This window comes from Gobio gobio (assembly GCF_949357685.1).
Source record: "Gobio gobio genome assembly, chromosome: 17".
In the NCBI taxonomy this organism is placed as follows: domain Eukaryota; kingdom Metazoa; phylum Chordata; class Actinopteri; order Cypriniformes; family Gobionidae; genus Gobio; species Gobio gobio.
In genome coordinates, this window is record NC_137110.1 from 31,977,733 (window position 1) to 32,005,272 (window position 27,540).

At 40.5% G+C, this 27,540-nt stretch overlaps 2 protein-coding genes across 2 annotated transcripts in view; one reads left to right on the forward strand and one right to left on the reverse strand.

Moving 5' to 3' along the window:
* Positions 1 to 27,540, forward strand: part of ube2o (ubiquitin-conjugating enzyme E2O) — a 324,768-nt gene that overhangs the window by 136,103 nt on the left and 161,125 nt on the right. The window lies entirely within an intron of this gene.
* On the reverse strand, positions 23,430 to 26,148 carry aanat1 (arylalkylamine N-acetyltransferase 1). Its single transcript, XM_079840704.1, has 3 exons — positions 25,527 to 26,148; positions 25,097 to 25,251; positions 23,430 to 24,948 (listed from the first exon to the last, which is right to left on the reverse strand). The coding sequence occupies exons 1-3, from the start codon at positions 25,678 to 25,680 to the stop codon at positions 24,643 to 24,645; spliced, it is 615 nt and encodes a 204-aa protein (XP_079696830.1). The 5' UTR covers positions 25,681 to 26,148; the 3' UTR covers positions 23,430 to 24,642.

Below are 27,540 nucleotides of genomic sequence, written 5' to 3' on the forward strand. Positions count from 1 at the left end.
CAGACTCAAAGCCCGCCCTGACAATTTCATTGGTCCGAACAGTTTCTGTTCGGGCATAATTACTTCTCTATGGATCAAGTCCAGACTGAACTGCCCGAGTTAAAATGTTGTGGGCGGGGCTAAATACGGCTGGCATCCAGGCTACCAGTCATAAGTTGCATGGGTATATTTGTGGCATTAGCCAACAATACATTGTATGGGTCAAAATTATCGATTTTTCTTTTATGCCAAAAATCACTAGGATATTAAGTAAAGATCATGTTCCGTGAAGATATGTTGTACATTTCCTACTGTAAATAAATAAAAAATGTCTTCTTAGTAGTAATATGCATTGCTAAGGACTTAATTTAGACAACTTTAAAGGCAATTGTTTTTTCAATATTTAGATTTTTTGCTCCCTCAGATTCCAGATTTTCAAATAGTTGTATTTCAACCAAATATTGTCCTATCCTAACAAATAGAATGTCCTATGCATACATCAATGGAAAGCTTATTTATTCATATTATGTATAAATCTCAATTTAAAACAATTTACCCTTATGACTGGTTTTGTGGTCCAGGGTCACATATATTTGATTAAGCAAACTTAATTAAAATAGCGCAACTGGAGTGTTTGCTCTTTTGCTTGTGAAAGATCAATGATTACAGTCATCTTAGAATGTGCATAAGTTGGACTCAAGTTCTCCACATTAATCTTAAACACAGCAGCACTCCTGTTTTGAGATCTCTCTCACATTCCTTGTCTATATTTATATATATAGCATGAAGACAGAAGATTATTCTTGTGCATCATAAGCACCTTTTTTAAATTGACCTGTTGCATGTATGTACGTAATTCCTAAAATATCATGGAAAATTATTTTTATATTAGAGTAGCAAATAGCCTACAGTTTACATGTGGCCCTCAGAAAAGAATAAGCAGATCTTAACATCTGAGTGCAACATGTAGACAAAGGACGTTACTCTTAAGGGGTTGGGTCAGCTCTCATGTAATCTCATTGACCTTACTCACACTCCTGTCTGATACCCCACACCTTTGCGACAGAGCTCCTCCCTAAAGTGTGACAGGAGCATGGAATCCTGCTGCGAGTGTGAGAATTTGTGTGGGAGGTGTGGTGCTTCTCGTGTGTGTATGTGTGTGTGTGTGTGTGAGAGAGAGAGGGGTAAGAAAAGGTAAGATATCTCAGATTAGCCATCTGCCCAAGCAACCCTTTTCAGCCCTGACGTCATTCTAATCAGGTCACAACAAGTAGCCTCTGCTGTGGATTTTCATCACTGCATGCATTAGGGCTGCTATTTGCCGGTTCTGATAATCCATACTGCCAAACATGGAATATATTGAGTTTGAGATATATTGAGAACTATTATATAGTTGTAGTTGTGTAAGAACTGGCTACAGGCCAGATTTCTGAGATATGGCACATACCGTTGAAACATAAACACATGGTATGTTAAATATTGTGAATTAAGTTTTGTAAGTATTGTAAATAAGTGGACATGTGATCAGATACATTTCTGTGTTCTAGTAAATATAATACAAGCTTGGTAAATGTATTCCCTTTACGTGCAAAGATCCCCAGATTATTGTTGTTCAAAATTCACTCCACGTTAAAACATCACACTCTTACTTGATCTGGACAAACTTAGTATCATTAGAAAAATTAAAGACAAAACTGTTGCAGTGACATTAATTTCTTAATTTATGTCAGGAGTGCAAAATAATTGATCTGTCATTTTTTTTAAATATTTTGAATAGAATATGAATCCAGTCATGTCTACTTTGGTTTATTTTTGTTCACACAGCTGAACTGAACAGCATTCGTTAATGCTTTTAGTGAAAAAGTGTGCATATTTGAAGAAATATTGATTTATTCTCACGTTTGCAAAGTATTTCGTCATACAGAATTCCATTTCTATTAATTTCTCACTGATTTATGCCATCTGAAGAGCGTTCAGAGTGAGCTCTGTCTCACCTGTTTCTGGTTTGTATCGGTTATGACTGAGCACTAATTCGATCTCTACAGCTGTCAATCATCTCACGTGAGTCAACGTGACCATAATTCCTGCCCTTCTGGATCACACTTTCCTGTAGGATACATTTCCTTGTTCTGTCTCAATGAGGAACATAGCCAAACAAACATTTCTACAAGTCAAAAATAAAGAGAATAAACACACAGTTACGATGGTATATGGTTTGTGTGTGATTTTCATGTGAATTGGGGTATATTTATATGAATAAAGAATGTTTACAGTATACATACTAAGCAGGTATAGCGATTAGATAAATATAACATATTTCAACATCATGAATGTTATATGACTAAAATCCACATTAGATTGTGATCAGAAGTTAACACAAACATTCAATGGTGGTTTAAAGTGCGTTTTGAGTAAAAGTGTAATGGTAATCTTTTGAATTTGTGTTGTGTAGCTTGATGCTAACTGTAGCTGTAATGCACCTGTCATGCCAGGAGCTATTCTATTCCATAATCTAATTTGTTAAAAGAATTAGGCCTGCACGATAAGTCGTTATAAAATCGCGATCTCGATTCACCCTGTTCACGATTTAATTTTTAAATTACTTAGATTTAAAAAAAAATAAAAATTGGCCTTTATTTTGAACTCACAAAGTTCAGGGCCTCACCCTCAGCCAAAGACAAAGCGCCTTTTAGTCACGCATTTCACTCGTCAGTTCAGGGCTTCACCCTCAGTTAATATAATTCCAAGGATTATAAAAAGAAGATATGCGGTAAAACTATTATAAACATGCCGTGTTCCGTCGAGTGCAACTTCCTTCCCTTCACCGCAGCAGCGCTGTCATTTCTCCCTAAACCTAAACTTAACGTCAGAATCAGTGATTGTTGTAAAAGGCAGTGTCTACTGTTGTTAAAATGCAGGACGTGTTTGGTGATAAAAAGAGCTATTAAATGCACAATAATCCTCAGAAGAGACGCTGTTTCCAACTTCAAGGTGGCTTGTGTGTGTGGTTGTGTGTGTGGTTGTGTGTGTGTGTGTGTGTGTGTGTGTGTGTGTGTGTGTGTGTGTGTGTGTGTGTGTGTGGACTGGTAATCATCACGTTATGGGGACAAAATGTCCCCACAAAGATAGCAATATCCGAAATCCTCATCCTTGTGGGGACATTTTTAGGTCCCCATGAGGAAAACATCTTACAGTTTTTTTTATTCACTTTGGTACTATTTTCACAACCAAGGTGTACATTTTCAAAACTCATAGTGCTAATATCACAACAGATCATCAAACGTGGACTTTTTTCAAACATTTCAGCATATTTTCAAATGTGTTAATACAATACACAAAACTACAAAGTATCCTTTTCACTACACAAAATAAGTGTTTCCTCTTTATAAATGTTTCATTCACAGTAACTGCCTTTCATAAAGCTCTTACTATCAAACTTTTGATTTGCATCTCTTCTCGTTCACTTTAAAACATTTGTCTATTATTTAATCCAACTGATCTTAATGGTTAATCAATGAATCATTTGGTACACCTATAGATTTCTATAGATATTGATTATATAGACATAGTTTCTACTTTGTTTGCAATTTCCGATATGGATAACCATATGTAATGAATTCTTTTTACATTACAAGCGATTTATCTTAGATTATAACTACTTTGTCAAAGTGTGTGTGTGTGTGTGTGTGTGTGGCCTGGTAAACTCTACATTATGGGGACAAAATGTCCCCATAAAAATGGCAATATCCTAAATCCTTGTCCTTGCGGGGACATTTTTTTGTCCCCATGGCCATGAGGAAACTTATAAATACAGAATGTGTTGTTTTTGTTGAAAATGTAAAAATGCAGAAAGTTTTGTGTGATGGGTAGGTTTAGGGGTTAGGGTTAGTGTTAGTGTAAGGGGAGAGAATATACAGTTTGTATAGCTTGTAACCATTACGCCTACGTATACCCAGACAGATTATAAGAGTATAAGGGAGTGGAAATAGTCAATGACGGTGTAACATCAGACTGATCAGAAATCAGAAGAAGGGCAAGAGATGGCATCAAATACAGCATTTTACATTACAGTATGTATGCCATATGATACTGTAAACAGATGACCATGGTAGAGTCTGCCACATTACTGTAACACCCTTAAAAAGCTCAATTATAGAATCAGTCATGTGGTACAGTGAGAACATTTATTGGCAGCAAACTCTGTTATAGCACAGAACCTCATGGCTGTGTCATAACTTCATCGCACCTTTTGATAACACTGAATAATACAATTACAAACATTATGGATTAAATTACATAAGTTAGGTAATGTAAGTGTATTTTCTAATGAGGCAAATGTAGCCTGTGTTACTGTAGATAATTCAGCAACGAAGGAAATTTGAAACATGTATCTTGCATTGTTTTCTGTTGGATGAACTGATTGTTTAAAGTACTAAACTGAAAGAAGATCATACTGTCGTGTTTCGGTGATTAAACCAAATGTTCTCATTACATATTATAATAATCTTGTGTTTGAAACAATGATTATGTGGACTGAAAATATGTGCAACTGAATGAAAGCATGAGATCAGGTTTTGAAAGAATGACGAGCTGTGTTACAAGTGTGAGCAGTTTGGATTTTTGCACTAAGAGTTTTGAAAATGTACACCTTACTTGTGAAAATAGTACCAAAGCGAATAAAAAAAACTGTATAAATCAGACTAAGTGATGTTTTTTGAAAATGTAAAATTGCAGAATGTCTCCTGTGAGGGTTAGGTTTAGGGGCAGGGGCAGTGTAGGGGGATAGAATATACGGTATGTACGGTATAAAAACCATTACGCCTATGGAAAGTCCCCATAAAACATGAAAACCCAACGTGTGTGTGTGTGTGTGTGTGTGTGTGTGTGTGTGTGTGTGTGTGTGTGTGTGTGTGTGTGTGTGTGTGTGTGTGTGTGTGTGTGTGTGTGTGTGTGTGTGTGTGTGTGTGTGTGTGTGTGTGTGTGTGTGTGTGTGTGTGTGTGTGTGTGTGTGTGTGTGTGTGTGTGTGTGTGTGTGTGTGTGTGTGTGTGTGTGTGTGTGTGTGTGTGAGAAATGGACCGACTTGCACATTATACATTAGGCTTCATGTGCGCATCTAAACCATCAAATACACAACACTTAGACTATGTCAAAATGACCGGATTGGAGAGCAGTCACTTAAACACAGTTTATGTCTTAAATGGCCGTAAATGGTTTGGAGAAAGGGGAGAATATAATATTATTAGATCTGCATTCGGTCTTAAAGGGGCTGGCAGCGTCTAATAAACCTGCTGACGATTGAGCCATTAATGCGAATCAAACAAAAGGCAAAGAGAAAATATGCCATACCCACATAACTCCAGTAGGAGCAAGGAAATAACAGAAGCCATTGCTTACCATCTAGCAAAAGATATGGTTCCAATATACAACGCAGAACGTGACGGATTTCTAAAGATGATCCATACATTGGACAAACACTACTCAATACCATCCTGCAACTATTTTGAATGTTGTATGACGTTTCAATTAGCCTATTTAGAGCCATATTCAGTGCAGTGCGTTAAATTTCTATTTTTGGTAATCTAGTTGAATTGCCAGTTGAATGCTAATTGTACAAAAGGCAAGCAGTTAAAGAGTGTTTCTTCTTTATTCATTGAAGCCTCTATGTTTACAGGCTTGTGGTGATGTGCAATCTTCTATGTGCCAAAACAAATATTTTTGGTACTGCCAATTTGTTTTGTCATGGTTCATATGTGCAATAAAACATTACACTTCATGAGAAAAAAAATAGTTGCAGAGAATTGTGATATCAATTCTAAGCTAAAAAAAATCGTAATTCATATTTTTCCCAGAATCGTGCAGGCCTAAAAAGAATTCACATGAAGTCCCAAAAATACGTAGCCTGGATGCCAGCTGAACTTAGCCCCGCCCACAACATTTTAACTCGGGCAGTTCGGTCTGGACTTGATCCATAGAGAAGTAATTATGCCCGAACAGAAACTGTTTGGACCAATGAAATTGTCAGGGCGGGCTTTAGACGATGATGGACAGATGATAAACAGTAACGTAATCATCTACGTCATCAAAGGCGCTTGGGTTGAATTTGTTCTAATCCTAAACGGAGAACTTGTTCGTATATGCATTCACCTTTACTATTTCTCTCAGAAATGGTAAGTACTCTGTGTATCCTTAAATTCTTTTTTTACAACACCGGCAAAGGTCGTTTACACATCTTTTTCTTCTAACGTTAGGCTACTTTTTCCAGCGTGCGTGCAGACAGTGTTGCCAAGTTTTTAAAACAAAACCCGCCCAATTGCTAACGTTACTCAATACTAGCCAAAAACAAGCCCAATAGCTTTCCGGGGGGGTTCTCCGGGAAAAAAAGGCATTTGGGGGGTAAAATATGTGTTATTTTGGCTGGGCTGCCAGCTAAAATTCGCATTCCTGGGTCTGTATATCACATAATTGGGGTCGCTTCAACTCGCGGACTTGGCAACACAGTGCAGTTGAGTTCTGTTGACATTTGACAACTAACGTTATGCGTCGCTCCGTTGCTCTGATTGGTTGTAGGTCTATCCAATTGAGGTCTTTCCTGGTTCGGTTGAAACACGCCCCATAATCACAGCCTAACGGAGCAGTATCAGACTCAAATTCTGACTAGAATTGAGTATGACGACGTCAGGCTAAAGAATACGTCTTTGCTTGTTTGTTTTCTATAAAGACTTGTGGATTAATGTATAATGGGATGAAAGTGGTGTTGGTGGGCAAGCCATAATGCCAGAATAAAAGCTAATAAAGCCTGAATACAAACAAAAGAATAACGAGAAAAGAAAAATAAAGATTAAGTCTCATTCTGGCAGAGGTGTGAAAGGTTCGTCGAGTGAAACAATAGAACCAGGGGTGGACTAGGGCAAAAAAGTGGCCCTGGACTTTCTGGCACAAAGCGGCCCATAACACCCGGTCTGCAACACACCTCACCATAAACCCACCAGCTCATTATACACTATATACACTATACACATTATATAATTGTTTTATTGAAATGCTTATCATACTGAATGACAGGCATACTTCTTCAGGTTATAATTTGTCTTTCCTGGTGCACATGGCAAATAGTATTTTTTTTTAATACAAATTTTTGATTTCTCTTTTCCATACACTGTAGTTTAATATCATTAAGTTCAATACCTACCATAAAATCAGACCATATACAATGCTATTGTCTAGAAGACTTAGGATATAGTGCATAATGTGGACTGTTTTAGGGTGCCTTTCTAGTGGTTATAGTATCTAGACATCTGTCATTTTATGGAATAGAGCTCAAAAAGTGGAAAAGAGTTTAAAAATTATATGAAAAATACAGCATATTAAAATGATTTCTGAAGGATCATGTGACACTTACTGAAGTAATGATGCTGAAAAGTCAGCTTTTACCGAAATAAATTACATTTTACAATACATTCTCATAGAAAACAACTAGGCCTATTGGAAATATATTAATAATAATATTTGTGGTTTTACTGTATTTTTGATCAAATAAATTCAGCCTTCTTCTTTCAAAAACATTTAAAAAAGGCTTAATTATTTCAAACTTTTGATTACCAGTGTGTAAAATAATGCATGTGAACTAGCAAATTATATATTTATTTTCATATATGACACTTTCCATAGGCTAGCCTACTTGAATATGAAAGTTGCCAGTTTTAGCATGATGTATGTGTAGGCTAATGGTGCGTTCACACCGGACGCGATTCGTGCGATTCGCGCGAGTGATTTACATGTTAAGTCAATGCAGAGACGCGAAATGGCATTCTGCGGCGCGATTCGCGCGATTGAGGCGGCGCGAAGGACGCGAATTGAGCGTTTGTACACGTGTCCACCTTTGCGCGATCAGCGCGAATTATTCGCGCGAATCGCGTCCGGTGTGAACGCCACATAAGCCTACGTTTCAGAAATATATTTTGAGTATTATGAATAATTTAAAAATGATTGTGAAATTACTGAAGAAAGCCTGGAAACAGAAAAACGTACTCGGTTACTCACGTAACCTCGGTTCCCTGAGAGAGGGAACGAGTATTGCGTTATGGGAAAACTCCTTTTCTCGAGAATATGAAGCAAAAACTTTATTCTATAAAGTGTCTATGTAAAACGCAGTGCCGCTGCACAGCCGATAGAACGCGAGCTGTGCGCTGCTTGGCTGTGCTGCGGGAACTGCATGAACCTATGGCGAGGCGGCTGAGAGAGCGAACCAATAGGGGTCGCTAGAATTCCCGCCGAACAAGGTTGCTAGAATTAGCATACCTGAGGCTATAAAAGACAGTGTTTTGCCATAGGAAATCAGGTTAAAAATCGACTGAAGTGATACCCTGAGAAGCATAAGCACGGCGTGTTACGCAATACTCGTTCCCTCTCTCAGGGAACCGAGGTTACGTGAGTAACCGAGTACGTTCCCTTTCGAGAGGTCTCTCGTATTGCGTTATGGGAACCCAATTTAAAACGCTGTGCGTGCTAACTGACCCAATGGCCTGAGGCACGTAAGATGGGTAACAGTGAGTCACAGGAGACCAACAAAGTGGGCCTCTTGAGAGGACATAATGAGTAAATAAATGATATAGATTTATGACCGGGCATAGTCGGGCCTTATAGATATATAGTGTAACACATGCTTGTGAAAACTGTTCCAACATGCTTGTGAAAACTGATCATATATGAATAACAGGGAGACCGGAAGAATCGGGTCTAGTTAATAATGACATGCAATACCTATTAAATGGAGAGAATCCCAGCTTGTAGAGCGGGGACTTCCAGTTTATAAAATCTGATAAAAGTGGACGGAGAGGCCCAGCCTGCCACCGCACAAATATCTTCCAGCGGTATGCCACATGTCCATGCCAATGACGAGGCCATGCCTCTGGTAGAATGGGCTTTAATGCCTATAGGGCAAGTTAGATCTTTAGACTTATAAGCCATAGAGATAGCGTCCACTATCCAGTGTGACAGTCTCTGCTTCGTGACAGCATAGCCTTTAGTGCAGCCACCGAAGCACACAAAGAGCTGTTCCGATTGCCTGAAAGGGGCGGAGCGCTCTAGATACAGTCTCAACGCTCTAACTGGGCAGAGCAAATTCGCGTCCTTTTCGTCTTGCGACGCGGGCAGGGCCGAAAGAGACATGACCTGTGCCCTAAAGGGAGTAGAAAGCACTTTAGGAACATAGCCGTGTCTAGGTTTGAGGACGACCCTGGAGTCGTTAGGCCCAAACTCAAGACAGGAAGCACTCGTGGAGAGTGCGTGTAAATCGCCCACTCGCTTAACTGAGGCCAGTGCCAGCAGAAAAGCGTTTTTTAGTTAGAGGTGCTTTAAGCTCACAGACTGAAGCGGTTCAAAGGTAGAGCCCTTCATAGCTTCTAATACTGTGGCAAGGTCCCATATAGGGACTGATGGGTGGGGGCTGTGGGGCTGTGTCTGACATGAGAGTCAGTTCGGAGACCCATATTTGATTCTTCCCCAACGGGGCTATTAAGAGCACTGTGGAATTGGTTTCCCTGATCTTTTTGATGGCCTGTGGCAACATCGCGATCGGAGGAAAAGCATATAGAGGGAGACTGGGCCAGGCATGGGCCAGCGCATCTCTGCGTTTGGAGAAAAATATTGGACAGTGAGCATTGTCCTCTGAGGTGAAAAGATCTACTTTCGCTTTGCCCAAGGTGCTCCAGATCAACTGAATTGTCTGCGGGTGAAGAGACCACTCCCCGGGGGAATTCCGGCTCACGCATGGCGATCAGGCCAGTTTCGCATCAAAGTGAACCACATTCCCCCGGGGAGTGGTCTCTTCACCCGCAGACAATTCAGTTGATCTGGAGCACCTTGGGCAAAGCGAAAGTAGATCTTTTCACCTCAGAGGACAATGCTCACTGTCCAATATTTTTCTCCAAACGCAGAGATGCGCTGGCCCATGCCTGGCCCAGTCTCCCTCTATATGCTTTTCCTCCGATCGCGATGTTGCCACAGGCCATCAAAAAGATCAGGGAAACCAATTCCACAGTGCTCTTAATAGCCCCGTTGGGGAAGAATCAAATATGGGTCTCTGGATAACATATCCGGACCCTGATTCAGGATACCTGGCACATGAGCCGCCCTCAGGGAGCTCAGGAAGTGCTCTGCCCATAAAAGGAGGTGATTCGCCATGGAATGTAGGGAGCGTGATTTCAGACCGCCCTGGCGATTTTTATAAGATACCACTGACATGTTGTCCGTTCGGACCAGGACGTGGTGACCCTTTATGTACGGAAGGAAAGCTTTCAGCGATAGGATGACCCCTTTCATCTCTAGACAGTTTATGTGTAGCCTTTTCTCTGAAGTTGCCCACTGGCCAGAGACTGGCTTGCCCTCGTGTAGGGCGCCCCAACCTAGGTTGGACGCGTCGGTCGAGACCACTTTCCGTTTCGTAACTGTACCCATCATAACACCTGTTTGATACCAGGTGGTCGCCTTCCAAGGAGCCAGAGCTTTGACACAGCTGTGGTTCACTTTGATGCGAAACTGGCCTGATCGCCATGCGTGAGCCGGAACATGGGAGTTTAGCCAGCGTTGGAGGGGGCGCATGTGTAATAGACCCAGTTTGAGTACTGCCGATGCCGAGGCCATAAGACCTAGCATCCTCTGAAAACGTTTGAGAGGAACGCAAGTGCCAGCTTTGAATGACGTCGCCATGTTCTGAATAGAGAGGGCGCGCTGTGACGTAAGCCGCGCCCTCATTTGTATTGAGTCTATGACTGTACACAGAAAAGATATATTCTGGTTGGGAGACATTGAACTCTTGGCGATATTAATCCTGAGACCCAAACATTCTAGATGGTTGAGGAGCCAGGACTTGTGTATCGTCAACTGTGCCTCTGATTGTGCTATGACGAGCCAATCATCGAGGTAGTTGAGTATCCGCATGCCTTTCAGCCTCAGCGGGGCTATGGGGACGCCAGGGATAAACCGAATGGCAGGACTGTGTATTGATAAGCCTGACCCTCGAAGGCGAATCTCAAGAATGGCCTGTGACGGGGTGCTATCTGAATGTGAAAGTATGCATCTTTCAGGTCGACCGTGAAAAACCAATCCCCCGGGCGAATGTGCGCGAGAATTTGTTTCACTGTCAGCATCTTGAACGAGCGCGTCATAAGCGCTTTGTTCAGATGTCTGAGGTCTAGGATGTGCCTGAGGCCGCCATCCTTTTTTGGAACGAGAAAGTAGCGACTGTAAAAGCCTGACTGGCTTTGTGTTGGGTGCACGGTTTCCACCACTCCCTTTTCTAACAGTTTCGATACCTCGGCGCGGAGCACGTGACTCACACGACCGCCGGACCGAACAAACCGGAGGAGGAAATGAGAGCATCCAGAAAGGAGGCTTTGTCGATATCCTTCATATCCGTAAGGTTCAGCCATAAGTGTCGTTCTAGAATGGTCAGGTTGGCCATAGTCCTCCCGATAGCCTGCGCGTTGGATTTGGTTGCGCGTAGGGCTAGATCAGTGGCGCTGCGCAGGTCCCTCAAGATCTCAGAATCAGGAACAGACTCGTCCAGAGAGCGGAGAAGTTTGGCCTGATAAACTTGAAGGACAGCCATGGTGTGGAGCGCCGAAGCAGCTTGGCCAGCAGAGGCGTATGCTCAACTGGCGAAAGCTGAGGTAGAGCGACATGGTTTGGAGGGGTGTTGAGCCCTGGTCTGCCATCCTCTGGAGGAGGGCGGGCTGAGGTGCGCAGCGACAGCTTCTTCGAGGGGAGGAAAACCCTCGTATCCTTTTTCCTTAGCGCTGTCAACAGAGGAGAGTGCTGGGGAGAACGAGGACTTCGCACGCGACGAGTAGGGGGCTTTCCAAGCCTTCGTCAGCTCGTCATGAACCTCCGGAAAGAAGGGGGCGGGCTTTTGAGGGGAGGAAAGGCGACGGCTTTGCAGGAACCATTCGTCCAGCCTACTCCGTGTTGTCTCCGGGGGGTGGGACCACTCGAGCCCGAGGTCTTCCACGGCCTTAGTGAGCACACGGACCAGCTCCGTGTCAAAGCTGGCTTTATCGTTAGTGGCAGTCTGCGTCGAAGCGGAGGGCTCCGAGACAGAGTCTGACCACCCGCTGCCAGATGCAGCCAGGGAAAGGCTGTCCTCCTCCTCCTCCTCTTCACCTACTGGTCCACCAAAGTAGACAGAACAGGCCACTGCGGGGGAGGGGCGCTGTTCCTCTTGGGTGAACTTCACCAGCGAGAGCGAGGCACGTGGAGAGTTGCTCGGCGTGCAAGCGCGGTCGGGGCGGAGACATCGCAGCTGGCGAGGCAAGCCCTCAGGGTCTGCAGAGCCATCTCGTCGCACTCGGGGCAGCCGCCCTTGGAGAGTGCAGTCTCAGCATGGTTGCGTCCGAGGCATTCCACACAGATGATGTGGCGGTCCCCGCCGAGGAGAGGTGCTCGGCACGAGGCGCAGGAAAAGCGAGGCATTTGTAAGAACGCTCGCACTCTTTTTGAGGTGGGTTGCAGCGGCAACACACACACACTAAACACAGACAAGAATAAAGGATATATCGCCGGATGGCGCAGCTGGAACGGCAGGTGGCAGGTAGCTGAAGGCGGAGACCAGGTGGGAATCCGGCGTCCTCAGAGCTGCAGAAGTTCCGCTGGGTGCTTTTCGACGGCGGGGCTTCAATTCCGAAGGTCAACGAAGGTATCGCTGAAGGAGATTAAATCTGATTTCCTATGGCAAAACACGGCCTTTTATAGCCTCAGGTATGTTAATTCTAGCGACCTTGTTCGGCGGGAATTCTAGCGACCCCTATTGGTTTGCTCTCTCAGCCGCCTCGCCATAGGTTCATGCAGTTCCCGCAGCACAGCCAATCAGCGCGCAGCTCGCGCTGTTCTATCGGCTGTGCAGCGGCACTGCGTTTTACATAGACACTTTATAGAATAAAGTTTTTGCTTCATATTCTCGAGAAAAGGAGTTTTCCCATAACGCAATACGAGAGACCTCTCGAAAGGGAACAAACATTCCCTCTGATATGCTGAAAACTGCGACACCTACTGTTTCTTTGTGCATTCTAAAAGGCATTACAATCTGATTAATTCTAAAAGGTCAGCAGTAGCCTAGTTTACATCCCTGGAAATTAATGTCCGTCGTTTAACATTTTTAAAACGTTAACAGTCGGGAAATATTGCTGTAGCCCATTGACTCATATTCAGCTTTTACATCGGCTCGCATTCAAGTGCCGCTCGCGCTGCTCGGCTGCTGTGCACAGTAAATCCCGCCTCCTTCAATTTGATTGGATATCGCAAACATTTTGACATTGACGAGCGCTTTTACACCACTGAGACACTGGGACTGAGCAGGCTATAGATTAGAGTTTTGCATGGAGTTTTGCCCTTGCCTCAAGTGGGCTGCGCGCGCCATTCGTCTGGGCTGACGGAAGGATATAGGCTACGTAGTTTTACATTTACGTTGCAACGGGCCGGCCCACACAAACGCCCGGTACGCCAGATGGCCAGTCCGCCCCTGAATAGAACATGAATTGAGCAGTTCTCCTTGCCAGACAGTAGACCACAAATGGGTGTTTTTTTTTCATTAGCATCTTATCAGCCTTCTCTAAAAACTCACATGACATTGTCTTCTGAAATTATTTACAGAATGCATAGTTTTAGAAATATCCTCAGATTTGAAATGAAGCATGACCACACTTGTGGCTTCAGTTTAATAGTGGTTATAAGTTCACTATTCATTCACATATTTTTTATACATTAAAAAAAATTATATATATATATACACACACACAGTGGGGAGAATAAGTATTTGATACACTGCCGATTTAGCAGGTTTTCCTACTTACAAAGCATGTAGAGGTCTGTCATTTTTATCATAGGTACACTTCAACTGTGAGAGACGGAACAAAAAACAAAAATCCAGAAAATCACATTGTATGATTTTTAAATAATGATTTAGCATTTTATTGCGTGACAGAAGTATTTGATCACCTATCAACCAGTAAGAATTCCGGCTCTCACAGACCTGTTTGTTTTTCTTTAAGAAACCCTCCTGTTCCCCACTCATTACCTGTATTAACTGCACCTGATTGAACTCGTTACCTGTATAAAAGACACCTGTCCACACACTCAGTCAAAAAGACTCCAACCTCTCCACAATGACCAACACCAGAGAGCTGTGTAAGTAGCCTGACGTCGTCATACTCAATTCTAGTCAGAATTTGAGTCTGATACTGCTCCCTTGGGCTGTGATTATGGGGCGTGTTTCAACCGAACCAGGAAAGACCTCAATTGGATAGATCTACAACCAATCAGAGCAACGGAGCGACGCATAACGTTAGTTGTCAAATGTCAACAGAACTCAACTGCACTGTGTTGCCAAGTCCGCAAGTTGAAGTGACCCCAATTATGTGATATACAGACCCAGGAATGCGAATTTTAGCTGGCAGCCCGAGAACACCCCCCCAAAATTGTACGTTGTACAAAAAGAATTTAAGGATACACAGAGTACTTACCAACACGATCATCATTTCTGAGAGAAATAGTAAAGGTGAATGCATATACAAACAAGTTCTCCGTTTAGGATTAGAACAAATTCAACCCAAGCGCCTTTGATGACGTGGATGATTACATTACTATTTATCATCTGTCCATCATCGTCTAAAGCCTGACAATTTTATTGGTCCGAACAGTTTCAGCATAATTACTTTCCTATGGATCAAGTCCAGACCGAACTGTCCGAGTTAAAATGTTGTGGGCGGGGCTAAATTCGGCTGGCATCCAGGCTACTGTGTAAGGACATCAGGGATAAAATTGTAGACCTGCACAAGGCTGGGATGGGCTACAGGACAATAGGCAAGCAGCTTGTTTAGAAGGTAACAACTGTTGGCGCAATTATTAGAAAATTTTAGAAAAGTTCAAGATGACGGTCAATCTTCCTCGGTCTGGGGCACCATGCAAGATCTCACCTCGTGGGACATCAATGATCATTTGGAAGGTGAGGGATCAGCCCAGAACTACACGACATGACCTGGTCAATGACCTGAAGACAGCTGGGACAACAGTCTCAAAGAAAACCATTAATAGCACACTACGCCGTCATGGATTAAAATCCTGCAGCGCACGCAAGGTCCCCCTGCTCAAGCCAGCGCATGTCCAGGCCTGTCTGAAGTTTACCAATGACCATCTGGATGATCCAGATGAGGAATGGGAGAAGGTCATGTGATCTGATGAGACAAAAATAGAGGTTTTTGGTCTAAACTCCACTCGCCGTGTTTGGATGAAGAAGAAGGATGAGTACCACCCCAAGAACACCATCCCAACCGTGAAGTATGGAGGTGGAAACATCATTCTTTGGGGATGCTTTTCTGCAAAGGGGACAGGACGACAGCATCGTATTGAGGGGAGGATGGATGGGGCCATGTATCGCGAGATCTTGGACAACAACCTCCTTTCCTCAGTAAGAGCATTGTAAGCTGAAAGTCCGTATTGCCCAGCGACAGCCCCAAACCCTGAAGGATCTGGAGATGGTCTGTATGGAAGAGTGGGCCAAAATCTCTGCTGCAGTTTGTGCAAACCTGGTCAAGAACTACAAAAAACGTATGATCTCTGTAATTGCAAACAAAGGTTTCTGTACCAAATATTAAGTTCTGCTTTTCTGATGTATCAAATACTTATGTCATGCAATAAAATGCAAATTAATTACTTAAAAATCATACAATGTGATTTTCTGCATTTTTGTTTTAGATTCCGTCACTCACAGTTGAAGAGTACCTATGATAAAAATTACAGACTTCTACATGCTTTGTAAGTGGGAAACCTTGCCAAATCGGTAGTGTATCAAATACTTGTTCTCCCCGCTGTATATAAATTTTTTTTTAAGCTTATTTATCTCCATATTAATAACAGTCTGATCTATAAAATCACAAGTGTTGGCTTTATAAATATATGTTGGTTATGTGTCTATTCAGAATGACTTATGAGCAGCAATAAGTCTGCTCATAAGGGTATGTCATTTCTGTCCCATTTGCCAAAATGGGGGGTGTCTAGTAAGAGGATATGATCAAATACAGTCAGTTAAAAAGATAAAAGCTCTGGAGTCATATTTATTATGCAGGTAGAGACTTCCGCTACACTGTAAAAAAAAAAATCAGGTCTCCAATTGAGCATTTTTCTAGTGACCGATCACATATACATTTTTTAGTTGGCCAAATTGAATTTCTGTTAATTAAATTGCATCAATTCACAGAAATTCAATTTGGCCAACTGAAAAATTTTGATGTGATCGGTCACATTTTCAGTTGGAGACCTGCATTTTTTTTTACAGTGTATCTAAATTAACTGGAAGGATTTTATTTTGAATTGCTCTTAAAAATGTCAAATAATGGGCCAGTATGTTTATTCAAAATGATATTGTCTCATAATTTGTAGTATTTTGTTCTCATCCTACAAAATGGTTGCATCAACTGATGGCCGAAAATGACTAAATGGATTCATGTCTGACCCTGTAGTGGCATGCATTAACATTATAAAAAAATGTCATTTCTGCTCTCAGATTCAGACCAGCTTTGTTTATGTGACTCACTGTTTATGCACCTGCTTGACACTCAGCGCTTTGTTTCTCTACCCCTTTACATAATAACAAGGCTTTAATAGTGGCCAAACCATTGAACATTTCTGAAACCTTTCCATTAGAGAAATAACATCAGACTAAAGCTGCTGTGACAATATAACAGGTCACCTTAATCATCTAAACATTGGTCTTTGAAGGGATGATTCACCCGAACATTAACACTTTCATTATTTACTCTGCTTCACGTTGGTTAAAACCCATTTTTGTTTTTCTTCCATTAAATACAAAATTAGTTATTAAACATACTTTTCTCATCCATGCTTCTATTACAACAGTTCTCTCACATTTTAGACTTTCCTTCAATTACAGAACCTTTTTAAATAAAAAAATGCTATTTTTAAGTTTTCCTCCTGGGTTTCACATCAATGCAGAATATACGTTTTTAAAAGTGCTTAATGAGTTATTGTTGATTGTTGATTCAGGTGATAAAGATTTCTATTAGACCTCCACAATAGAATACCACAATAGCATTCTCATAACATTATCTCCCACCTTGAACAGTCTGTGCCTATCCAAGGAACTGTTCTTTAATAGATGTTTTAATTAAGTTGAATTTTAATCTGCCTCTGCTCCTCTCAACTGTGGGGTCCCTCAAGATTCTAATCTTGGTCCCATTCAGTTTTCTTTGTAGATACTACCATTTGGGTCTATTTTTAAAAAGCATGGTGTGTGTTTCATCGTTACAATCATGACAAACAGATCTATCTGCCATTTTAAGAAAAAATGGTGAGATTAAATTAGGGAGACATGTTTTGGATGTCTATAAACTCTCTAATATTATGTTGGTCCTATCTGCTATCTGTCATTTTAAAAACAAATAAAAAATGTATATACTTTTTAACCTAAATTGCGCTGCTCTGCAATGTCTGCAAATCTTGCGCTGCTCTGCAACGTGCCAATGATTGCGCAATCACGTCGTAAAGTTCGCGGTAGACATATAAGCTGAAGTACCTGTAAGGTCGCTAAAATCTCGTTCCAAGGAAGGTAACAAGCTGCGCGACTGAAGGCCGTTGCGCGTTCGTGTTTCAGCTGGGCAAAATGGATTTCATTATAATATATCTTTGATGTGACTCCATTTATCATAATGTCGAATTTAGGATAGAATGCCAATTGGTTGTTTGGTCATTTATATTTAATAGTTAGTCATACATTTAATCATTCCGTTTTAACCCTTTGTTGAAATTATATTCGTTTCACAATCTGAGATAATTAATCATTCCAGAGGAAATCAGAATAGGTCAAAATGTAACAATTTTATTAACAGTCAGGTAAATGTATAATGCCAATTACATAATCAATTCAAAGATAACTCGTACATAACATAAAATATTCCAAAATAGCCTAAAGACTGAAAGATTTCCTGACTTTCTGAATAATTACAGGTGCTGGTCATATAATTAGAATATCATCAAAAAGTTGATTTATTTCACTAATTCCATTCAAAAAGTGAAACTTGTATATTATATTCATTCATTACACACAGACTGATATATTTCAATTGTTTATTTCTTTTAATTTTGATGATTATAACTGACAACTAAGGAAAAATCCCAAATTCATTATCTCAGAAAATTAGAATATTACTTAAGACCAATACAAAGAAAGGATTTTTAGAAATCTTGGCCAACTGAAAAGTATGAACATGAAAAGTATGAGCATGTACAGCACTCAATTAGCCTGGCGTGGCCATACTCAATTCTAGTCAGAATATGAGTCTGGTACCGCTCCATTGAGCTTTGATTATGGGGCGTGTTTCAACCGAGCCAGGAAAGACCTCAATTGGATAGACCCACAACCAATCAGAGCAACGGAGCGACGCGTAACGTTAGTTGTCAAATGTCAACAGAACTCAACTGCACTGTGTTGCCAAGTCCGTGTTTTTCTCCATGTCTGCGGGTTGAAGCGACCCCAATTATGTGATTATATAAACCCAGGAATGCGAATTTTAGCAGGCAACCTTGCCAAAATAACATATTTTGCCAACCAAACGCCATTTTTTTCCGGAGAACCCCCCGGAAAGTTATTGTTTTGAGCTATAGTTTTGAATAGCAATTGTGCGCGACATTGCAAAAACACTTGGCAACCCTGTCTGCACGCACGCTGGATTAAGTAACGTTACAAGAAAAAGATGAGTGTAAACGATCTTTGCCAGTAATAAAATAATTTAAGGATACACAGAGTACTTACCAACACGATCATCGTTTCTGAGAGAACTAGTGAAGGTGAATGCATATACGAACAAGTTCTCCGTTTAGGATAAGAGCAAATTCAACCCAAGAGCCTTCGATGACGTGGATGATTACGTTACTGTTGATCATCTGTCCATCATCGTCTAAAGCCCACCCTGACAATTTCATTGGTCCGAACAGTTTCTGTTCGGGCATAATTACTCCTCTATGGAGCGAGTCCAGACCGAATTGCCCGAGCAAAAATTTTTGTGGGCGGGGCTAAATTCGGCTGGCATCCAGGCTAGCACTCAATACTTAGTTTTTGCCTGATTTACTGCAGCAATGCGGCGTGGCATGGAGTCGATCAGTCTGTGGCACTGGAAGCATAAAGTGCTCTAAAGTCCTCCAGACTCTGGGACCCTGATTTCCAAAGGAAATGCTAAATTTACTTTCATCAGAGAACATAACTTTGGACCACTCAGCAGCAGTCCAGTCCTTTTTGTCTTTAGCCCAGGCAAGACGCTTCTGACGCTGTCTGTTGTTCAAGAGTGGCTTGACACAAGGAATGCGACAGCTGAAACCCATGTCTTGCATACGTCTGTGCGTAGTGGTTCTTGAAGCACTGACTCCAGCTGCTGTCCACCCAATGGGTTTTGTTTCACAATCCTCTCCAGTGTGTGGTTATCCCTATTGCTTGTACACTTTTTTCTACCACATCTTTTCCTTCCCTTCGCCTCTCTATTAATGTGCTTGGACACAGAGCTCTGTGAACAGCCAGCCTCTTTTGCAATGACCCTTTGTGTCTTGCCCTCCTTGTGCAAGGTGTCAATGTCGTCTTTTGGACAACTGTCCAGTCAGCAGTCTTCCCCATGATTGTGTAGCCTACAGAACTAGACTGAGAGACAATTTAAAGGCCTTTGCAGGTGTTTTGAGTTATTTAGCTGATTAGAGTGTGGCACCAGGTGTCTTCAATATTGAACCTTTTCACAATATATTTCTGAGATACTAAATTTGGGATTTTCCTTAGTTGTCAGTTATAATCATCAAAATTAAAAGAAATAAATATTTGAAATATATCAGTCTGTGTGTAATGAATGAATATAATATACAAGTTTCAGTTTTTAAATGGAATTAGTGAAATAAATCAACTTTTTGATGATATTCTAATTATATGACCAGTACCTGTACGTAACACAGAGCATTCGCTGTTACGGGCCAATCTTATTAAAGTATTGCGCCCCGAACTCCTTGCTGTATCGCTTTAAGTAACTCAGACCAGACCGAAACCTCTTTCAAATGGAAATACATGATAACAAAGGAAATTTAAATTGGATCATGTTCCCATTTGCCTGAATTGAAAGAAGAGACCAAATGGCTCCAAAAGCCACACCCATCATAATATTCAAAATATCTCAAAGCTCTAAAAACTCTTATTAACTTCCTGTATACTTCTGTGGGGAACAGAGTCGCACTGAGACATTTCAAACGATATCAAACACACATAATATTGTACAGTGAGAACCTACATCCAAATCACACAGATTTTGGGTGATCTCTCAGCATGAAGTTGAGTGGGATGTGGGGGGAAAAGGAGAAGGGAAATACATATAAATTAAGGCTATTTTCAGTTTATTCGCTCTGTGTGACGTCGTCTGTGAAAAAGTGTCCTCTCAGTGAGTATTTGTTTTCCACCAGACAACTTGGCATTATGCAAGTTTTCTCAGCCTTTCCGTGTTTACAAAGCACACATGCGAAGACTAATTCAAATGCCCTTTCAATACTGTACATGCAAGAATAAATTAGATCTGTGTGCAGTTTTTTTTCTCCTCCTTTGCCTTATATGGTGTTGGGTTACAGAGCTTCCAAATGTATGCAAACAAAGAAGTTTTTGGATATTGTGAACATGTTGTAGGAAAGATTTCCAGTGTATACTGAAAATAAATTTTGGTCTTTAAACAAAGCTGCGTATGGTTTTAGAAGACATGAACTAGCCTGAACATTGTATTAAACTGTTGGGGTAACAGCTTAGGACCCAGGACCAGTAGTGAAAAATGAAGACCAAGAGTCAGGAGTCAGATTGATTAAAGAAAAATTTACTGAAGAATAGTTTGTAGTTTCATCAGCAGAAGCCAGCTCACAAGGAGTTTGTAGGCCGCACTCCCTCTAACAGTCTCCCCGCCTCCGTCTAACGTACATACAATTTTCTGAACAGTTATACTGTTTTCAAGGTCTAGCCACGTCATTACTGCCATGTGGAATGATTCTGATTGGTTCTAACAACATGCAATGTAAGCAACTTTCCACACGTAGACAGATTGGAGCATATATAACTAAAAATGCATAAACTAGTTGTCGTCCAGGCCTAGATTTAGATCACAATGACCTCGGAGGTCATAGAAAGGCACCTCCAGGTCTAGCATCGCCTGCTGAAAAGCCCATCTCCAATACTGGATCTGCACAGATCATGCAACGCACATACACACAAAGCTCCAGAGAATAACAGTTTCCTCAAGGTTGTGAACATCTTAACTAACTATCAACAAAGCACTTCTCCAAAACTTGCTGATACTAACTCTAGTTCAGAAGTGAATTTATTCTATTAAGTAAGAAAAGCATATAAAAGAGGTACATTTCTCTGAGTCCCCAAAATAGTCACGTAGAGCTGTAACATATGTGACCCTAAGGTCACTTTAGGAAGACATAGTTAAACACATGCTGGGGGCCTTCTCACTCCCAGAGTGTTTTTACACACCAAGGACAGTTGCCTGTCAGCACGTCTTGACACAGACATCAGAGCAGCACCTAAAGAATGTGGATCCATAAGCACACAGCAAATATAATACTAAAATCTCCAAAATCTCTCATTAAATATAGAGAGGTTACATGTGAACTGATCTATCAAATGTAGGAAATGGTTATAACTTGATTATCATTGATTCTTATTTTAATATTGAACATAAAATCATTCTTGAAGGATATGTGTCTGATGAAGAAGCAAGTGATGTTTGACTTGACCCTTGACCCTTCAAAACATAAAAAGCAGAAATCATAGAGGTTTTGGAGTGACATGCTGAGGAAGTTGAATTTCAGTTTTGGGTAATTTTGCTTTAAATGTTTTTATTTTTTTAATAGTAGTCTTTAGAGATTTAGTTATACAAGTTCATTGTAATGATGTCCCCTTGAAAATGTATTGAAAGATTACAGCATCACTAGCATAAAGTGCCTTGAAAGAATGCACTTTCACCCTTTGTGATACTGACATGACTTAATCTTTCTCTTCTTCTATAGGTTGGTCCAGCAGGGTCTCAGTTCGGTTTGTTAGCCTGTCTTTTTGTGGAGCTGTTCCAGGCTTGGCAGATGTTGGAAAAGCCATGGAAGGCTTTCCTGAAGCTATTAGGCATTGTTCTCTTTCTTTTCTTCTGTGGCCTTCTGCCCTGGATTGACAACATTGCTCACATCTTTGGCTTCCTGAGTGGTCTTCTCCTGTCCTTTACTTTCCTTCCATATGTCTCGTTTGGCACCTTAGACAAGTACCGCAAACGAGCTCTTATTTTGTTGTCGCTGCTTGTCTATGTGGGGTTGGTGTCCTCACTTATTGTCTGGTTCTACATTTACCCCATAAACTGGCATTGGCTAGAGCATCTCACCTGCTTGCCCTTTACCAGCAAGTTTTGTGAACGCTATGACATTGATCATGTGGTACACTAGTTTTGTTCTTTGTAGACTTAAACTTTCTCCAAGGACTGCAAGGGAAAGGAAGCTGAATCCCCATGAAAAAAATGAGGAAGACAGCAAATAATGCCATATTAAATTTGCAGTTCAGTACCTTTGTAAACCCTAGAATGCACAATGGTCCATGTTTTTCCCAAGTAGTTCTGAACATCTCTGATTTGTGCAGGTCTGCTATGATGTGTTGTTACTGAAGCCTGTACTGTACTATTGCTATCCATTTAGCTTAAAATATCTGACACAAAATGCCCGTCCAAAGCTTTATACTCTCTTTTTATATGTCCTTAAACTTTTTTTAAATGCAGCTGTTAACTTCACACTAACAATAACTAAAATACCTTTCACATATTAATTTTCACAGATTCATTTCCAGATATCATTCACATATTCACAGGTTCATTTTATGTTACTTTGGCTGTTTGTATTTGCACAAAGAACTGCAGAGCAATTAAACCCCAAAGAGTCATTTCACTGAACTGGCTATGAATAATGAGCTTTATGTTGAAACTTCAGTGACATTCATAAGAATACTTTATTCTTCATTCAGTTTTGTGCCTCTATAGACAACTGAAAACCTAGTAATGTCTAGTTCTACATTTATGAACACACTAGGGGTTTGAATGTTGAGAACTGTAGCTTCCTGTACTTTCTGTTCCTGGATTGCAAGCATGTGTCTTGCAATCCTGTTTTTGAATTGAACAAGGGGAGCTGTTGTTGACAACCAGCTATTATTTTTTATTGAAGCACTGCATGCATTAAATCATGTGTGCATTCCCTTGGAACAGAATGTATTGTTTTGGTCTTTTGTCAACTTTTATTGTAAAGTTAAATTCAGCTGTTGTTCTTATTGATATTCAGTGCATCGTTTACTGAGGGCACTTGTGCATTTAAAAAAAGAACAGGCGTGACAATCTTAAAATCTGGAATATTTTTATGTTGAAGGTATTTGTACAAATATTAGAGGGGGACCAAATAACTAGTGCTTCAAATAATAATACAAATAAGTTTGGCAATGTTATTTTCTGTAAAATAAGTTTATTTTTTGTCCTTCACAATTTGTTTGTGAAAAAAAAATCCTTAAATGTGACTAATTCTCTGTGCCTTATTTAATAAATAAAAGTATTGTTAAAACCAGAATCGTCATCCTATGAATGCTACAGGAATTTACACAATTACTTGGACTAATCTAAAGAGGGAAAAGAGCAAACATTATGAAAAATATATTCTTTATTTGTTTTTTTTTTACTTACAAAATGTACAAAATCATAGATGTCTTGATTCAAGACTGTGGAGGCATATGTGGTGGATTTCAACAGGGAAAGGCAATGGAAACCAGTCTTAAACATTTCAGATTTTGACATACATTTAGGCGATGATTTCTGATTTGCAACACCTCTGTACATAGAACATTAACTCTTCAATAATTTGCTTTAAAGCAAGTAACAAGTAATTCTAATCAATAAATCCAATAGTACTGGTGCCTAACCACTATTTTTTTAATGTTTATGAGATGTATGTATATTAAACATTTGTCACATTGGCACTCACAAACATACCAGCCAACAATCTATACTCTCTTGTGGCTTTTTTTCATAAGAGATCACAGTGGAAAAGTGTTCAGTTGATGCTATTTTAATACTTCCATTGAATAGACACACATCCAAAGCAGCCACAAGACACTGAACACAAAAACTAACCCAAAGTAGCTTTACAGCTGAATTACTTGTCTTTTCAGCCTTGATCTCACAACACAACAGAAAAATCTGTCATGAATTTAAAAATGTGCATGAACAATTAAAAAATCAAATCTAGGGAAATGCATAACAATAACAAAAAAAAATAAACAATAATGAATTTAAACCTAGCCTATTTATGACCTGACTTTGAGAAAAAACTCCCAAGTTTGACGTGATTAATTAAAATAATAATACATTTCAGCCATCACTGTTCCCTTTTCTTTTTTATAAAAAAAAAAAAAAAAAGTGTGTAACCATTTTTACTATACTGACCATGTCTTAGAAAAGTGAACACAAATAGCATTACATGATACCTAGACCAAAAATTGCTTCAACACACCCACTGCTTCACTACTTTGGCCTTTTGGAGATCCAAAAAGCTGCACTACTAGTGATCCCTTAACAGCCACTGTTACGCCGCATAAATGCATGTCCCCGTATAGGATAATACATCTCGATGAAGGTGAGTGGCCCTACAGTGATTTCAGAAGGACCCTGCCCTTTAAAGCCAGACTTCTGGTAGAAAGGCACCAGGAAGTCCTCACACATGAGCACGGCACGGCGGACATATGGTAGACAGCGCAGATACTGCAAGTAACGCCACAGCAGGATGGATCCTTTCCCCTGCTGGCGGAAGGTCCGGTGGACTGCCAGCACATGGATGTGGACAGTAGTCCCATGAGGCTTATGAAGGGTCAATGCATCCTATTAAGAGAGACAACTAAAATAAATAATGTATACCACCAATTACAAAAAACCTAAATAACTACACGTTAAAATTAAATAATAAAACAACACTTTTTAAAATCATAGTTTTAACAATAATTAATACATTACTCGAAGGTTAGATTACATTGTTAAGTCGGTCCTGGTCCCAGAGAGATCCAATGATAAACGCAACAAGCCTCCCCTGTTCAAACCAGCCCAAAGAAAGCTCAGGACACAGGGTGAGGAAGTGCCGGACCTCATCCAGATGAAGAGGGCATTCCCCAGACACAGATATAAAAGCTGAGAGATAAAACGAGAAAATAAATTTTATATATAAAAAAAAACATCAATCACATAGTAACCAAATGTATGTTTAGTAGGCTTTTCATATCAAAACACATTTTATAAATTTTAACACTATACAAAAGTCGTTTTATATATGTTTATAAATCGTAGCCTATATATCTCGCAAAAATTACAAAAGAGAACAAAGTAACGGGGGAAAAAACTGTTCCTCAAAATAATGAATAACACACTTCGCTGGTTATAATAGTAGTGTTGTAGTTTTGTCTCACCCTCTCTCTCTATTTCGAACACACTGATGGCGTCCTCAGTGTTGAGCGAGCGGAACTCGCTGGCGGGGAGCGTGTGCCGGCGCTGGCGGCCAGGGGAGATCGGAGTTCTCATGTGGATGGGCTTCAGGAAAGGCAGTGCGCTCACTACTGACATTTCTGCTGCGTTTAAATTCTCTTTTGGCTTTTTAAATGAAAAATATTCAAATGCCGTGTACAGTTGTTCGATTTCCAGGAGCTGTGTCAAAAGTGAATCGTATGGCGGCGTACCATGAGCATTTATACCAATCCATCTGCTTAGGATCCATTAGTCACCGTAAGCCTTAAACCAGCCCCCATTTCACCATTAATCGCGTTTACTGAAACTGCGTGAGTGTGTTTGATGGTAAATAGGCATATATTGTTAAACCTATTGGATAGCCTATGTTTAGAAACAGGGTTTTCGCCTATTAAACGAAAGTGGCAAACTATTTCTGAGATCTGATAAGAAAGTCTGGATTAAAGCAATGTAGGCCTACCTGTACAAACAAATCACCTTCACTTGGGCTGATGGATCAGTGCATTACCGTGAAACAGCAAAGCTGGTGGATTATTTACAATAACTGATAATGACTACAGAGCTAGCAATATCACATGAGCAAGAGTGCTATTGTAGGCCATTGAGCATTAGCAAGACTGATTGACATATTCAGTAGCCTACAATAAGTGAGAGAAATATTGTTTTTATACAACAGTAGTAAAAAATAAAAAAATAAAAAAACCTTATAAGTAGGCCTATAACTTACAAAAAAATGCCAGTTAATAAAGCCACGTAGCCTATTCTTCTGCAAACAAAAATAGAACAAGCCACTTTGCGTGTTAACTTGCAGGATAATTTAGCTTTTAAGCGACCTGGAACAGTGGAGTGGAGCGACAAACATGATTATCACACACACACACACACACACACACGATTATCAAGATATTGCTCAAATATGTTAATGTATGTAGGTAGGCTACGTTAGGTCATCAAGTATCTAGCCTGAATTAACTAACTGTTTCAGAATGTTTCAGACGGATTCCTGACAAAAGTGCAGATTAAACAAACAATCTGAGTTAAACAGCAGCTTTATTTGCTGTTAGACACTGACATCATGTGGATCTCAACTGATCATGCAGCAGTTGAATGATCATACATAGACAAACATAAAACATATCACACACACTAGGGCTACTACTTAGAGGCGTTGCTACACCCACACTTTTCCCGGAGAGGTTAGAGGGTTCAACACCCGCACTTTTTCTGCAGTTTTTTTACAAACGCCTTGCAGCCGTTGCTCCTCCGTTTCTCTGGTCGCTCTGTGTCTGCGCTCGCTGCGGCTGCTTCCTCTCCAGTGTTGGCAACTCGCCTCGCGAGACAAATAAGCAACCGCAGCTTCAAAAACAAGCCCAATATTATTATATTATTTATTATCATCAATATCATTTATATGGAAGCCCATTTACGCCACTTAAAAAAAAAATTGAGCATAAAAAGTCAAAATTATGACATAGGCTTACTTAAATCATAATTATGACATAAAAAGTCGAAATTATGACTTAATAAATCGAAATTATGACTTTAAAAGTCATAATTATGAGATTAAAAAAAATCGAAATTATGACTTTAAAAGTTGAAACTATGACTTTCTGCTCATTGATGTACCGTGACCCGACACATGATGAGTTCATGAGAGCATGAATGAGTGTTTAACTGTAGTTTGAGCTGCTAATGATGGAATGATTGTCTTATTATCTGAACGGCATTAATATCTCTGAGCAAACGCTCTTCAGAGGATTTGAAGAGCAAGCTTTAGCGCAGAAACAACAGAACGGATGTGAGGTGGCAGCTGAACATATTCTCATGTGTTATTATGGAAATATGAACCAGAACACACACCCTCAGAATCTGCTGTAATGCAGGAGTGTGTCCAGTAATGACCCGTCCAGTGGGATCTGATCTGTACAGTCACCTGAGGGTGGCGCTGTTCCCAGCTCA